General features: G+C 36.6%; 1 protein-coding gene across 1 annotated transcript in view; it reads left to right on the top strand.

The window, feature by feature from the left end:
- LOC107568809 (integrin beta-6-like) overlaps window positions 1-15,046 on the top strand; it is a 39,767-nt gene extending 24,721 nt beyond the window's left edge. Inside the window, exons 11-15 of the mRNA XM_016254800.1 lie at window positions 1,089-1,311; window positions 3,732-3,838; window positions 4,783-4,893; window positions 8,371-8,531; window positions 14,408-15,046. Coding sequence (XP_016110286.1) covers window positions 1,089-1,311; window positions 3,732-3,838; window positions 4,783-4,893; window positions 8,371-8,531; window positions 14,408-14,533 — 728 coding nt within the window. The 3' untranslated portion in view covers window positions 14,534-15,046. The remainder of the gene's footprint in view (window positions 1-1,088; window positions 1,312-3,731; window positions 3,839-4,782; window positions 4,894-8,370; window positions 8,532-14,407) is intronic.
- Window positions 15,047-15,263: the final 217 nt, after the last annotated feature.

Below are 15,263 nucleotides of genomic sequence, written 5' to 3' on the forward strand. Positions count from 1 at the left end.
TGTGTGTGTGTGTGTGTGTGTGTGTGTGTGTGTGTGTGTGTGTGTGTGTGTGTGTGTGTGTGTGTGTGTGTGTGTGTGTGTGTCAATGTCCCTGGGGTCCGAACAGAGCTTTTAAATATAAAGCTTCTGTTGCTTGGAATAATCTACAAAATCAAAAAATTCCATCTTTAAATGAGTTCAAGGTACTATTGTACTCATGATTGTGTTGTGTTTTGCTGTCGTAATGGAAATGTTGTATATTTTATGTTCTTTGTTGCTGCTCTCTTGGCCTGGTCACTCTTGTAAAAGAGATTTTAATCTCAACTAGATTTTTTTTAAATAGTTAAATAATGGATATGTATGTATGTAGGTGTTTTTTAAATATATATTGTAATAATAAAATATAAAATATGTATAAATAATTAATACATTATTAAAGTTTTTAAAGTTATATATATTTTATGTATTTTAATATTAATATATTAAATATTAATGTTCATAAAATATTTATTTGATAATGTTTTGGATGAAATATAAAATTGTAAATATTAAAACGTTTTAATGTTATAATATAAAATCTTTTTGAAATACACATTTTTTATATTTTTTAATATGTATAATGTATATGTGTATATATTGTGTGTATAATTAATATGAAATTTGAAATAAAAATTTAACTTGGTAATTAGATAGATAGATAGATAGATCTATAAAGTTTTATATCATTTTTTATACATTTTAATATATCAAAACATTAAATATTACTATTAAATTTGGAATTTAAAAAGGTTTTATTTATTAAATATTCAGTTGATCATTTCTGTTTTTGGATAAAATTGAAAAATGTAAATATAATAACAAATCATTTGTTTTATAATATACTATAAAGGTTTTACTTTTTAAAATGGTAAATATATATTAATCCTTCGTGAATCCTATTTTTGGATAATCCTGAGAAATAAATAGCTTACAAATGAAAGGTAGTCGATCTAATTTTATTCATTATAAATAATGTGAATTGATTTGAACAACAGACAAATCTCTAGAATGGACACATCATGTACCATTATACAAATGCGTGTGTTTTTGTTGTCTTTTTCACGTTTCAGGACACGGCCAGTGTGTTTCAGGTGAATGTGTGTGTCTTCCTGGCTGGACGGGTGAGACCTGTGACTGTCCCGTCTCCACCGAGAGCTGTGTGTCAGACGACGGCTTGATTTGCAGCGGCTGGGGAAAGTGTGTGTGTGGCAAGTGTGTGTGTGACGACAGCCGGCGATCTGGAGCCCTCTGTGAGAAATGCCCCATCTGCGACAGCTCCTGTCAATCACACTGGTAACCGCTCGCACTGATTGGTTAGAACAGCTGTCAATCACACACTTAAACACTCACTGAAGCTGCAAGGGAGTTTTTATACCTTTCTAAAGGGGCGTCACACTAGACTTTGCCTTCTATTCACTTTCATTCATGTGCAAAAAAAGCAGGAATGCATGTGCAAGAGTTTTGTCTTTTGCTGCATACAAAGTTCAACTCGGACCTGTGAATTTGTAAAGCGACCAATAGAGGATGTAACTCTTATTGAACAAACTTTAAAAGTGTTGCAGAAAAGTGGAGTAGATCAGATATATTTATTAAATTATTTTAATAGCATTAGTAATTTAATAAATTAATAATTAATAAAAAATATAATTATAATTAATTATATAAATATAATTCATTATTACATTCAGTAGTTTTAGTAATTTGTATAAATAAATTTAATAATAATTGTAATATTATTTATTAAAAACAGACATCCTGGGGAATGACATCATATCCTGTTGCCTATATTCTTTGTACAAAATCATTTTACAAATAAGTTTCATGTGACTGACACTTTAGGTTATGTTCTGAATGGAAAACAAGCATTCTGTATACTGCACAGTTTATACTATATATTATTTTTAAAAGAGTTGCATGTAAAATAGTGCACTATTCAACAATAAAGTAACACAATCACATCACATCACATTACAATGCATGTGTAATTCCAGTTCTGAAATGTTGCATACTTGCAAACTTCAAGCATTCAATTGAAGCATACAATCTTTTTTTTTTTTTTTTTAAGTATACAGTTATTTTGAATACTTGAAGTATACAAGCATATTGTTTAATGCATACTGCATAGTATATACTGTATACTAGTTTTAAGAGTTGTACTGTATGTGAAACAGTATTCAGCAATAAAGTAGTATGCTGCACAACCTCATCACATTGCATGTATAATTTCAGTTCTGAAGTAATTTTGCATACTTAAAGAATACAATCATACTGCGTACTGCACAGTATGTACTGTAACTGTTTTTATAAGTTATATGTGAAACATTATGCAGTATTCACCAATAAAGTAGCATGCTACACAACCTCATTATGTTGCATGAGTAATTTTAGTTCTGAAATAATTTTACATGCTTAAGTTTAGCATGATCACCTATTTAGACAATCTTCTGAATGGAATACAAGTGTACTGCACAGCATATACTAGTTGTATTGATTTTAATAATTTTGCATACTTAAAAGTTTAGTATAATCACCTATTAGGATATGTGTGGAATGAAGTACAAGAATACTGCATACTGCAAAGTATATACAGTGTAGTATTTCTAAAAATGCAAGTATTTTTTAAAATGCATGATAAATGTCTCAACTCTTTGTACTGCAACCAAATAATGAGTCAAGATATTGAGAGCATTTTCAGTTCATTCAGATCAAATCAAGCGCATTGCATTGTGGGATGCAGTGTGCTCCGGTTTTATGCCACACATTGGCAAATGAAGTAGAAATAGTACGAGTAGTATGCCATTCTGGACATTGTCTAAATTTAGAACATAACCGAGTGTCGGTCACATGAAAATAAGTATGAAATTATTTTGTACAAAGAATATGGGCGAATGGGAAATTATGTCATAAAAATCTTATTAAATGTATTTATGTAAATTCCTAGAATTATTTAAATAATTTAATTATATTTAAATCAGTGTTATTTTAGTATCATTGAGATACTATTATAGTTTTTGTTAATAATTTGAATCAGTTTTTATTTTAAAATTTTCCGTTTTCATTTTAATTTTAGTTTTAGTCATTTAGTTGTTTATTTTTGTCAGTTTTAATAGTTATATATATATATATATATATATATATGTGTGTGTGTGTGTGTGTGTGTTTATTTTAGTTTTAGTTATCTAAGTACATAAAGTTAATCTTAAGTTATAATGTATATAAATAAATTTTAAAATTTTAAATTTTATGTATAGTATTATGTAGTATTTATGTATATTTTATTTATTCATTTGTTTTTGTGGTGAATTGTAAACTATTTATTTATTTTTTAATTATGTATGTCTATATAGTTTTTATTCATTTTTATTTCAGTTTTAGTTTTCTTAGTACATCAGGTTAAACTAAATTAAAATGAGAAATGTTGCTTGGCAACTAGCTGAAATGGAACGGGTTTTTTTATTTTCAAGTAACGGAAATGTTTTTTAATGGTTTTCACTTTAGTTTTAGTTAACTATAATAACCTTGATTTATGTAATATTTATTAATTTAATAAATTAATGTTAAATAATTTAAAATATGAAATCATAATTTTTTTTTGCAACCACTTTTCTGCAGCACCTTCAAAGTTTGTAGTTTTGTACTAGGCGTTTACATCCTCTGTTGACCCCTTGTCGTTCGGTTTGCATTATAACGATCGTAATCATGTGATCTGTCAGGAGCTGTGTGAACTGTCACCTGTCTAACGGACTCGGATCAGACGCGTACCAGCTTTGTAATCGCAGCTGCGCAGCTTCATCGGTGGAGTATGTGGACGACATCACAGGTACATACAGCACCAAACATTAAACATGGTCCCAGGAATCAGTTTTTATTTTAATATTTTCCGTTTTCATTTTAATTTTAGTTTTAGTCATTTAGTTGTTTATTTTTGTCAGTTTTAATAGTTATATATATATATATATATATGTGTGTGTGTGTGTGTGTGTGTTTATTTTAGTTTTAGTTATCTAAGTACATAAAGTTAATCTTAAGTTATAATGTATATAAATAAATTTTAAAATCTATAATTTTATGTATAGTATTATGTAGTATTTATGTATATTTTATTTATTCATTTGTTTTTGTGGTGAATTGTAAACTATTTATTTATTTTTTAATTATGTATGTCTATATAGTTTTTATTCATTTTTATTTCAGTTTTAGTTTTCTTAGTACATCAGGTTAAACTAAATTAAAATGAGAAATATTGCTTGGCAACTAGCTGAAATGGAACGGGTTTTTTTATTTTCAAGTAACGGAAATGTTTTTGAATGGTTTTCACTTTAGTTTTAGTTAACTATAATAACCTTGATTTATGTAATATTTATTAATTTAATAAATTAATGTTAAATAATTTAAAATATGAAATCATAATTTTTTTTTGCAACCACTTTTCTGCAGCACCTTCAAAGTTTGTAGTTTTGTACTAGGCGTTTACATCCTCTGTTGACCCCTTGTCGTTCGGTTTGCATTATAACGATCGTAATCATGTGATCTGTCAGGAGCTGTGTGAACTGTCACCTGTCTAACGGACTCGGATCAGACGCGTACCAGCTTTGTAATCGCAGCTGCGCAGCTTCATCGGTGGAGTATGTGGACGACATCACAGGTACATACAGCACCAAACATTAAACATGGTCCCAGACAGAAACACTAAAGCCGTCCTGTGATCTCTGAGCCGTTCTAAATGGCCTGTTGTGCGTCTGAATGAACTGTGCTGTTGTTCAGAGCTGGTCCGGGGGAAATACTGCCTGTATCCCAGCAGTGAGAAGTGTCAGCACCGCTTTCTCATGGACTTGGCTTCAGAACGACCTCAGCTGCACATTAGTCGGCATCCTGGTGAGGAAATGAATTCTTCTCTTCATCTCCTCCTCTGCCTCATCCTCCTCCTCCGCTTTTTCTTTTTCGACCTGTGCTCCACAGTGCTGAAAAATGAGAAATTATATTTTTGCGTACAGAGAATGAAGCATATTTTAGGACTTCATTTTCAGCGCGTTTTCTCCACAAATTCTCATTACTGCAATATGTCCAGATGTTTTAGTTTTGAGTGTATTTGTAACTCTCAGTGCTGATTCTCATTAGATTTGTATTACTGTAATAGCTTTTTTTTTTTTGATCAAATAACTTATTTTAAAGGGATAGCTCATCCAAAAATTAAAATTTACTCTCAAAACCTGTATGAATTTTCTGGTCCCCACTGACCATGGAAGTCAATGACAAGACACTGTTTGGTTACTTTGCAACATTCTTCCAAATATCTTCTTTAGAGTAAAAGATGACAGAATTTTCATTTTTAAATTAAATTACATTTAAACCATTTAAACTGCATAAATTAAATGTAGTTCAACAAATGCTGCTGAATCATGAAGTATAAATACTTTACAGTTTTATGTTAATATATAAATATTTCACAAGCATTATTTTCCACATTACAGTAATGAGGTTTTTTTTGCATTGCATTGCAGTAATGCAATTTTGTTATGGAATAGTCCTTAATTGTAGTGAATTGTAAGCTATTTAAATAGGTTATATTATTTATTTGTGTTTATTTGATTTTGTGGTGAATTGTAAGCTATTTATTATTTGTATTTATTTATTCATTTTCTACTGTATTTTTATTTAGCTAGTTATTTTATATTTATTATTTAGTCATTATATCATTTATTATTTATTTATTTAGTTAGTTAGTTATATGAAATATGACCTTGATATTCTTGACAGGTTTCAGGAGATTCTGTGCTGATTTCTTCCCAGAAGGATGTTTTCGCTTTATGAATATATAAGTCTCAGATGTTCCTCCTTAAATTGCTTTGGAGGAATAAAAAGACATGTTCATAAACACAAGTCGGAAGCTGTGATACAATGGAGAGCAGCTCAGATCATATTCATATTAAGATCTTTGATTGCACACTTTGGTATCTTGGCAAATCTGAGAACAGTTTGAGACTTTATTGAATCTGTTTTCAAGATATCACATGTGCATTTCCTTTCCTGCGTTTAAAAACCCTAACCACTTTAAAAACCTTAAATGTGCTGGTTGGATTGTGTCAAGCGGATAAAGAGGTTCAGGGAAAGGGTTTGTTTTTGGACAAAAGAATCCAATAATTCATTCATAACCTAAACAGCAGCCAGATGTTTCTGTTATAACATCAGCAACAGCTGGAGAAGAAGCTCCCTCAGTCAATATACAGATCCAGCCTTCCTGTTCTCCGGCTGATCGCCGTAGGTTTGGCTCGGATCCAGTCCGGTCCGGTCACAAAGGACATGAAGTAGCATATTGACATTTTGCAGGTTTCCATGGCGATCTGGAAGCAGCACACACACACAAACACACACACACACACACACACACACACACACAATGGCTCATGCTGTTTCCATGAAGCAGTGAGGGGGCGAGTGGTGTGTCTCAAACGCCATTTGGATGAGTGGCTTTATAAGAGAATGTGCAGGGAACCAAAACAACCCGCGGAGCCGAAAACACTATTGAGATCTCTTTAATATCTCTGTTGCTTTGCCTTGACAGTAATGCGATTAAACGGAGAGACTACTGCTTTATTCAGCCTCGTTCACAGCAAAGATGAGAATTATAACCTTCTTTTGCTGCTTGTGTGGTGGTCAAAAACGACCAAATTTTACTTCAATGAAATAAATGCACCATATTTAAGTTGGATCATGTTTTTTATTTAATATTTTGTATTTTTAGGAGACTTTATGGTACTGAATTATATTTAGTCAGAAGTTATAATCCATTTAATACCTGAAGTTTCTATCTTGAATGCACAGATTTAAGTTTGGTCTCTTTTTGAAGAAGACACTTGGCTACTATTTTCAAGTTTTATATGAAATCTATATTTTTCAAAACATGTTTTATTCTAAACCTTGAAAAAACCAAAGCCATAAATCTAAACACGTCGTGTTCCACATTTGAGGTTGATATCACAGTATAAGAGATTTCAGTAAGAGTTTGTTTGGGTGTTGTACCAAACATTTCCACTACATGAAATTCATTTCCCTTTTTTTTTTTCTCAAAGTCTCAAACTGTTCTCAGATTTGCCAAGATGATTAATTTTCAACAGTTTTTAAGTTTCATATTTATATTTTATTTATATTCTATTTTATTTAGCGTTAATTTAGTTTTATTAATTTTACTACTTCAGTACTGCCACCAAAACATTTTTTCATTTCAATCACTGATTTTTTTTTTTTTTTAAGTTATAGTCATTGTGTGTTTTTGTCTTTTTTTTTAAATGTCCTTATAGTTTTTATAAAATTTTAGTTTTTTGTTTTAGTTTAGGTTTTATGATGTTGTTTGTCATTTTCATTTTTTTTTTTTTTTTTTTTTTTTTTTTTTTTGGTTTTTTTTTTCGATATCAATTACAATATTTATTTCATAGCATTAACGGGAAGGGAAAACATTCAACATGTTTGTTAGACCTCAAAAATGAATGTAAACATAATTTGTCAGCTACCTTTTAATTTAGGGCCCCATGAAATCTGTTTTATTTTTTCCCAAATTTGATTTATAAAATTTTTTTTTTTTTTTTTATTTTAGGTTTTTTGATTTTTTTTTTCATTTTCATTTTTTTTTTTTTTTTTTCTTTTTTCTTTTTTGGTATTTTTATTTTGCTTTCATTTATATTTTTGAGTTTTACTTTTATTAATTTTAGTACTTTAGTACTGCCAGCAAAACATTTTAATTTTTAATTAAGTTTTGTAAGATTAAGTAATTTAATATTCGTATTTTATTTTATTTTATTTCTATTTTGTTCTGTTCAACTTTAATTTAACTGTATTATTTTTAGTACTCTGGTACTGTACATAAATACATTTTAACAATAATAATAAACAATACATTTTAATTAAATTTCCAAAACATCTGATTTTCATTGAAGTTTTGTAAGCGTATGTTTAAGTTTTATTCGATTTAGTTTTAGTTATTTTAGTATTTCAACTTTAAATGAAAATGAGAAACGTTCCCTTGGCAACTACAGCTGAACTAAAATAAGTTGTTTTTATGGTTTTAATTTGAGCTAATGGTAATAACCCCAATATGAAGTCAAGCATTTCTCATGAAATAATCTGATCCGCTCCACATTCATTTATCTCACTGTATTCATTTCTTACTGTATGTCAGCTGTTGACTAAAGAAATTTACGAGAAACATCTGAGAAAAATGTGATCTTCCGATTGTCCAGAAAACTCTTTGAAGAGCAGCATCTGAGCACTAGTGTTTCCTGTGGGATCAGAGATGAGTGTCTTGTGAAGACGTTGGGCGTTTGTGTTGTTTATAGTCTGGTCTCTGTCGTGTAACAGTGTGTGTCTGGAGTCGGCGGTACTTTAAGACGTTCCTCAGCGCCTTCCTTCTGACCGTCACGCTGGGAATCGGCATGCTGGCCGCCGTCAGACAGCTGCTGAGAGCCAGAAACTGCTCGTGGCAGTCCAACCCTGAGCAACAGTTTGAGCGCAGCCCTAAGGTAATGCGTGTGAGAGCAGTAAAAAAACTACAACTGAATTCAAATTTAAAGAAATGCTCACCCCCCCCCCCCCCCCCCCCCCCCCACCCCCCCAAAAAAACATTTCCAAATTCATTATTTACTCCGCTTCATGTCATTCCAAGTCAATGTTATTTTAGTGTCAGAGAGAGTGTGTGTGTGCGAGTGAGTGTGTGTGGGTGAGAGAGAGTGTGAGTGTGTGTGAGAGAGAGAGAGAGAGAGAGAGAGAGAGAGAGAGAGAGAGAGAGAGAGAGAGAGAGAGAGAGAGAGAGAGAGAGAGAGAGAGAGAGAGAGAGAGAGAGAGAGAGAGAGAGAGAGAGAGAGAGAGAGAGAGAGAGAGAGAGAGAGAGAGAGAGAGAGAGAGAGAGAGAGAGAGAGAGAGAGAGAGAGAGAGAGAGAGAGAGAGAGAGAGAGAGAGAGAGAGAGAGAGAGAGAGAGAGAGAGAGAGAGAGAGAGAGAGAGAGAGAGAGAGAGAGAGAGAGAGAGAGAGAGAGAGAGAGAGAGAGAGAGAGAGAGAGAGAGAGAGAGAGAGAGAGAGAGAGAGAGAGAGAGAGAGAGAGAGAGAGAGAGAGAGAGAGAGAGAGAGAGAGAGAGAGAGAGAGAGAGAGAGAGAGAGAGAGAGAGAGAGAGAGAGAGAGAGAGAGAGAGAGAGAGAGAGAGAGAGAGAGAGAGAGAGAGAGAGAGAGAGAGAGAGAGAGAGAGAGAGAGAGAGAGAGAGAGAGAGAGAGAGAGAGAGAGAGAGAGAGAGAGAGAGAGAGAGAGAGAGAGAGAGAGAGAGAGAGAGAGAGAGAGAGAGAGAGAGAGAGAGAGAGAGAGAGAGAGAGAGAGAGAGAGAGAGAGAGAGAGAGAGAGAGAGAGAGAGAGAGAGAGAGAGAGAGAGAGAGAGAGAGAGAGAGAGAGAGAGAGAGAGAGAGAGAGAGAGAGAGAGAGAGAGAGAGAGAGAGAGAGAGAGAGAGAGAGAGAGAGAGAGAGAGAGAGAGAGAGAGAGAGAGAGAGAGAGAGAGAGAGAGAGAGAGAGAGAGAGAGAGAGAGAGAGAGAGAGAGAGAGAGAGAGAGAGAGAGAGAGAGAGAGAGAGAGAGAGAGAGAGAGAGAGAGAGAGAGAGAGAGAGAGAGAGAGAGAGAGAGAGAGAGAGAGAGAGAGAGAGAGAGAGAGAGAGAGAGAGAGAGAGAGAGAGAGAGAGAGAGAGAGAGAGAGAGAGAGAGAGAGAGAGAGAGAGAGAGAGAGAGAGAGAGAGAGAGAGAGAGAGAGAGAGAGAGAGAGAGAGAGAGAGAGAGAGAGAGAGAGAGAGAGAGAGAGAGAGAGAGAGAGAGAGAGAGAGAGAGAGAGAGAGAGAGAGAGAGAGAGAGAGAGAGAGAGAGAGAGAGAGAGAGAGAGAGAGAGAGAGAGAGAGAGAGAGAGAGAGAGAGAGAGAGAGAGAGAGAGAGAGAGAGAGAGAGAGAGAGAGAGAGAGAGAGAGAGAGAGAGAGAGAGAGAGAGAGAGAGAGAGAGAGAGAGAGAGAGAGAGAGAGAGAGAGAGAGAGAGAGAGAGAGAGAGAGAGAGAGAGAGAGAGAGAGAGAGAGAGAGAGAGAGAGAGAGAGAGAGAGAGAGAGAGAGAGAGAGAGAGAGAGAGAGAGAGAGAGAGAGAGAGAGAGAGAGAGAGAGAGAGAGAGAGAGAGAGAGAGAGAGAGAGAGAGAGAGAGAGAGAGAGAGAGAGAGAGAGAGAGAGAGAGAGAGAGAGAGAGAGAGAGAGAGAGAGAGAGAGAGAGAGAGAGAGAGAGAGAGAGAGAGAGAGAGAGAGAGAGAGAGAGAGAGAGAGAGAGAGAGAGAGAGAGAGAGAGAGAGAGAGAGAGAGAGAGAGAGAGAGAGAGAGAGAGAGAGAGAGAGAGAGAGAGAGAGAGAGAGAGAGAGAGAGAGAGAGAGAGAGAGAGAGAGAGAGAGAGAGAGAGAGAGAGAGAGAGAGAGAGAGAGAGAGAGAGAGAGAGAGAGAGAGAGAGAGAGAGAGAGAGAGAGAGAGAGAGAGAGAGAGAGAGAGAGAGAGAGAGAGAGAGAGAGAGAGAGAGAGAGAGAGAGAGAGAGAGAGAGAGAGAGAGAGAGAGAGAGAGAGAGAGAGAGAGAGAGAGAGAGAGAGAGAGAGAGAGAGAGAGAGAGAGAGAGAGAGAGAGAGAGAGAGAGAGAGAGAGAGAGAGAGAGAGAGAGAGAGAGAGAGAGAGAGAGAGAGAGAGAGAGAGAGAGAGAGAGAGAGAGAGAGAGAGAGAGAGAGAGAGAGAGAGAGAGAGAGAGAGAGAGAGAGAGAGAGAGAGAGAGAGAGAGAGAGAGAGAGAGAGAGAGAGAGAGAGAGAGAGAGAGAGAGAGAGAGAGAGAGAGAGAGAGAGAGAGAGAGAGAGAGAGAGAGAGAGAGAGAGAGAGAGAGAGAGAGAGAGAGAGAGAGAGAGAGAGAGAGAGAGAGAGAGAGAGAGAGAGAGAGAGAGAGAGAGAGAGAGAGAGAGAGAGAGAGAGAGAGAGAGAGAGAGAGAGAGAGAGAGAGAGAGAGAGAGAGAGAGAGAGAGAGAGAGAGAGAGAGAGAGAGAGAGAGAGAGAGAGAGAGAGAGAGAGAGAGAGAGAGAGAGAGAGAGAGAGAGAGAGAGAGAGAGAGAGAGAGAGAGAGAGAGAGAGAGAGAGAGAGAGAGAGAGAGAGAGAGAGAGAGAGAGAGAGAGAGAGAGAGAGAGAGAGAGAGAGAGAGAGAGAGAGAGAGAGAGAGAGAGAGAGAGAGAGAGAGAGAGAGAGAGAGAGAGAGAGAGAGAGAGAGAGAGAGAGAGAGAGAGAGAGAGAGAGAGAGAGAGAGAGAGAGAGAGAGAGAGAGAGAGAGAGAGAGAGAGAGAGAGAGAGAGAGAGAGAGAGAGAGAGAGAGAGAGAGAGAGAGAGAGAGAGAGAGAGAGAGAGAGAGAGAGAGAGAGAGAGAGAGAGAGAGAGAGAGAGAGAGAGAGAGAGAGAGAGAGAGAGAGAGAGAGAGAGAGAGAGAGAGAGAGAGAGAGAGAGAGAGAGAGAGAGAGAGAGAGAGAGAGAGAGAGAGAGAGAGAGAGAGAGAGAGAGAGAGAGAGAGAGAGAGAGAGAGAGAGAGAGAGAGAGAGAGAGAGAGAGAGAGAGAGAGAGAGAGAGAGAGAGAGAGAGAGAGAGAGAGAGAGAGAGAGAGAGAGAGAGAGAGAGAGAGAGAGAGAGAGAGAGAGAGAGAGAGAGAGAGAGAGAGAGAGAGAGAGAGAGAGAGAGAGAGAGAGAGAGAGAGAGAGAGAGAGAGAGAGAGAGAGAGAGAGAGAGAGAGAGAGAGAGAGAGAGAGAGAGAGAGAGAGAGAGAGAGAGAGAGAGAGAGAGAGAGAGAGAGAGAGAGAGAGAGAGAGAGAGAGAGAGAGAGAGAGAGAGAGAGAGAGAGAGAGAGAGAGAGAGAGAGAGAGAGAGAGAGAGAGAGAGAGAGAGAGAGAGAGAGAGAGAGAGAGAGAGAGAGAGAGAGAGAGAGAGAGAGAGAGAGAGAGAGAGAGAGAGAGAGAGAGAGAGAGAGAGAGAGAGAGAGAGAGAGAGAGAGAGAGAGAGAGAGAGAGAGAGAGAGAGAGAGAGAGAGAGAGAGAGAGAGAGAGAGAGAGAGAGAGAGAGAGAGAGAGAGAGAGAGAGAGAGAGAGAGAGAGAGAGAGAGAGAGAGAGAGAGAGAGAGAGAGAGAGAGAGAGAGAGAGAGAGAGAGAGAGAGAGAGAGAGAGAGAGAGAGAGAGAGAGAGAGAGAGAGAGAGAGAGAGAGAGAGAGAGAGAGAGAGAGAGAGAGAGAGAGAGAGAGAGAGAGAGAGAGAGAGAGAGAGAGAGAGAGAGAGAGAGAGAGAGAGAGAGAGAGAGAGAGAGAGAGAGAGAGAGAGAGAGAGAGAGAGAGAGAGAGAGAGAGAGAGAGAGAGAGAGAGAGAGAGAGAGAGAGAGAGAGAGAGAGAGAGAGAGAGAGAGAGAGAGAGAGAGAGAGAGAGAGAGAGAGAGAGAGAGAGAGAGAGAGAGAGAGAGAGAGAGAGAGAGAGAGAGAGAGAGAGAGAGAGAGAGAGAGAGAGAGAGAGAGAGAGAGAGAGAGAGAGAGAGAGAGAGAGAGAGAGAGAGAGAGAGAGAGAGAGAGAGAGAGAGAGAGAGAGAGAGAGAGAGAGAGAGAGAGAGAGAGAGAGAGAGAGAGAGAGAGAGAGAGAGAGAGAGAGAGAGAGAGAGAGAGAGAGAGAGAGAGAGAGAGAGAGAGAGAGAGAGAGAGAGAGAGAGAGAGAGAGAGAGAGAGAGAGAGAGAGAGAGAGAGAGAGAGAGAGAGAGAGAGAGAGAGAGAGAGAGAGAGAGAGAGAGAGAGAGAGAGAGAGAGAGAGAGAGAGAGAGAGAGAGAGAGAGAGAGAGAGAGAGAGAGAGAGAGAGAGAGAGAGAGAGAGAGAGAGAGAGAGAGAGAGAGAGAGAGAGAGAGAGAGAGAGAGAGAGAGAGAGAGAGAGAGAGAGAGAGAGAGAGAGAGAGAGAGAGAGAGAGAGAGAGAGAGAGAGAGAGAGAGAGAGAGAGAGAGAGAGAGAGAGAGAGAGAGAGAGAGAGAGAGAGAGAGAGAGAGAGAGAGAGAGAGAGAGAGAGAGAGAGAGAGAGAGAGAGAGAGAGAGAGAGAGAGAGAGAGAGAGAGAGAGAGAGAGAGAGAGAGAGAGAGAGAGAGAGAGAGAGAGAGAGAGAGAGAGAGAGAGAGAGAGAGAGAGAGAGAGAGAGAGAGAGAGAGAGAGAGAGAGAGAGAGAGAGAGAGAGAGAGAGAGAGAGAGAGAGAGAGAGAGAGAGAGAGAGAGAGAGAGAGAGAGAGAGAGAGAGAGAGAGAGAGAGAGAGAGAGAGAGAGAGAGAGAGAGAGAGAGAGAGAGAGAGAGAGAGAGAGAGAGAGAGAGTGTGTGTGTGAGAGTGATTGTGTGAGAGAGTGAGAGTGAGAGTGAGTGAGTGTGTGTGTGTGTGTTTGTGTGTGTATGCTTTATTTTTATTTCAGTTTTTGTATTTCTTTTATTTCAAATTTTCAGTTAAGTTTTGTGTGTTTACATTGCTCTAATTTATTTTATTTATGTTCTATTCTATTTAGCTTTATTTTTATTTCAGTTTGTTTTATTAATTTCGTAAAATTTAGTACTGCCCACAAAACATTTCTATTTTTCAATTACAATTTGTAAGTTTAAGTCTTTATGTAATATTTATGTTGTTATTTCTGTTCTATTTATTTAGCTTTAATTTATTTATATTTCAGTTTTAGTTTTATAAATTTTAGTTCTTTAGTTCTTAGGCTTTTCATATAATATTTGTATTTTATTTTATTTCACAAAATTCATATTAATAGTTTTAGTATTCGTTTTATTTAACAACAACAGCACTGATCTGTATGTTTTGTTTTTCTTCTGTGGAGCACAAAAGGAGATTTATTTATGTTTTGAAAGAAGTCTCTTCTGCTCGCAGAGGCTGCATTTATTTGATTAGAAATACAGTAAAAACAGTAAAATTGTGAAATATTATTACAATTTAGAATAGCTGTTTTCTATGTGAATATCTGTTAAAATGTAATTTATTTCTGTGATGCGCAGCTGAATTTTTAGCATCATTACTCCAGTCTTCAGTGTCACATGATCTTCAGAAATCATTCTAAAATGCTGATTTTTGAACATTTCTGATTATTATCAATGTTAAAAACAGTTGTGCTGCTGAATATTATTGTGGAAACATTATACATTTTATTTTTCAGGATTCACAGTTGAATAGAAAGTTCAAAAGAGCAGCATTTATTAGAAATAGAAATCTTTGTAACATTATAAATGTCTTCACTGTCACTTTTGATCAATTGAATACAACCTTGCTGAATAAAAAATGTATTTCTCTTTCTTTCTGATTGCAGGACTCGTCATACATCCCCACGACCAACGAGAAGACGATCCCGTACAGGAGCGACGGTCTCCCGAATCAGCCGGTGGAGATGCACTCACACATGCCCAAGATGCCCCTGAGCCACGCCTGGCAGTGATGAGGGTCAAAGGTCGCTCTAGAAACGAAGCACTACCTGAATGAAAGCAATCTTTCTCTTTAAGCACTTACTTCACAAGAGCAATAGCCTGTGTGGGTTTTCTGAGGCTGTTTTTCATTCCTTTTCATTCTGTTTCTAATTTATGATGTTGAATGGCATTCAATCTGGTCCTGAAGCCACACAGAAAGAGACGGTGCGGTTAAACCCGTACTGATGTGGTTTAGCAGGCCAGTTTTCTGCTGAGGTACTGTTTGTCTGTGTCTGTGAGCGGATGTTAGAGTGTGTTTGTGATATTTTTACTTGTCGTACAAAACACTACAGACTCTGGCTATGTTCAGAATAGCATACTGTGCATACTATTTCTTCAGTATACATGCAAAAAATACACCGATGACGGCAAAGAGCACTGTCCCACAATGCAATGGGCTTGATGCTTCCAGTACAATGATGCAACATTTGGAATTAATAATTGTATTATCAATTATTTATATTATCAATAATTAAATCCAATTATTGGGCCACAAAAGATTTAGAATTTTTTTTTCCCATTTTATTTAAATTTTGTTATTATTTCCATTTTATTTATATATATATATTTAATATTTATTTATTATATATATATATATATATATATATATATATAATTAAATTGGGCCACAAAAGATTTAGAATTTTTTTTTCCCATTTTATTTAAATTTTGTTATTATTTCCATTTTATTTTTTTATTTAT

The sequence above is a fragment of the Sinocyclocheilus grahami genome, unplaced genomic scaffold (assembly GCF_001515645.1).
Source record: "Sinocyclocheilus grahami isolate Dianchi unplaced genomic scaffold, SAMN03320097.WGS_v1.1 scaffold1282.1, whole genome shotgun sequence".
Taxonomy (NCBI): domain Eukaryota; kingdom Metazoa; phylum Chordata; class Actinopteri; order Cypriniformes; family Cyprinidae; genus Sinocyclocheilus; species Sinocyclocheilus grahami.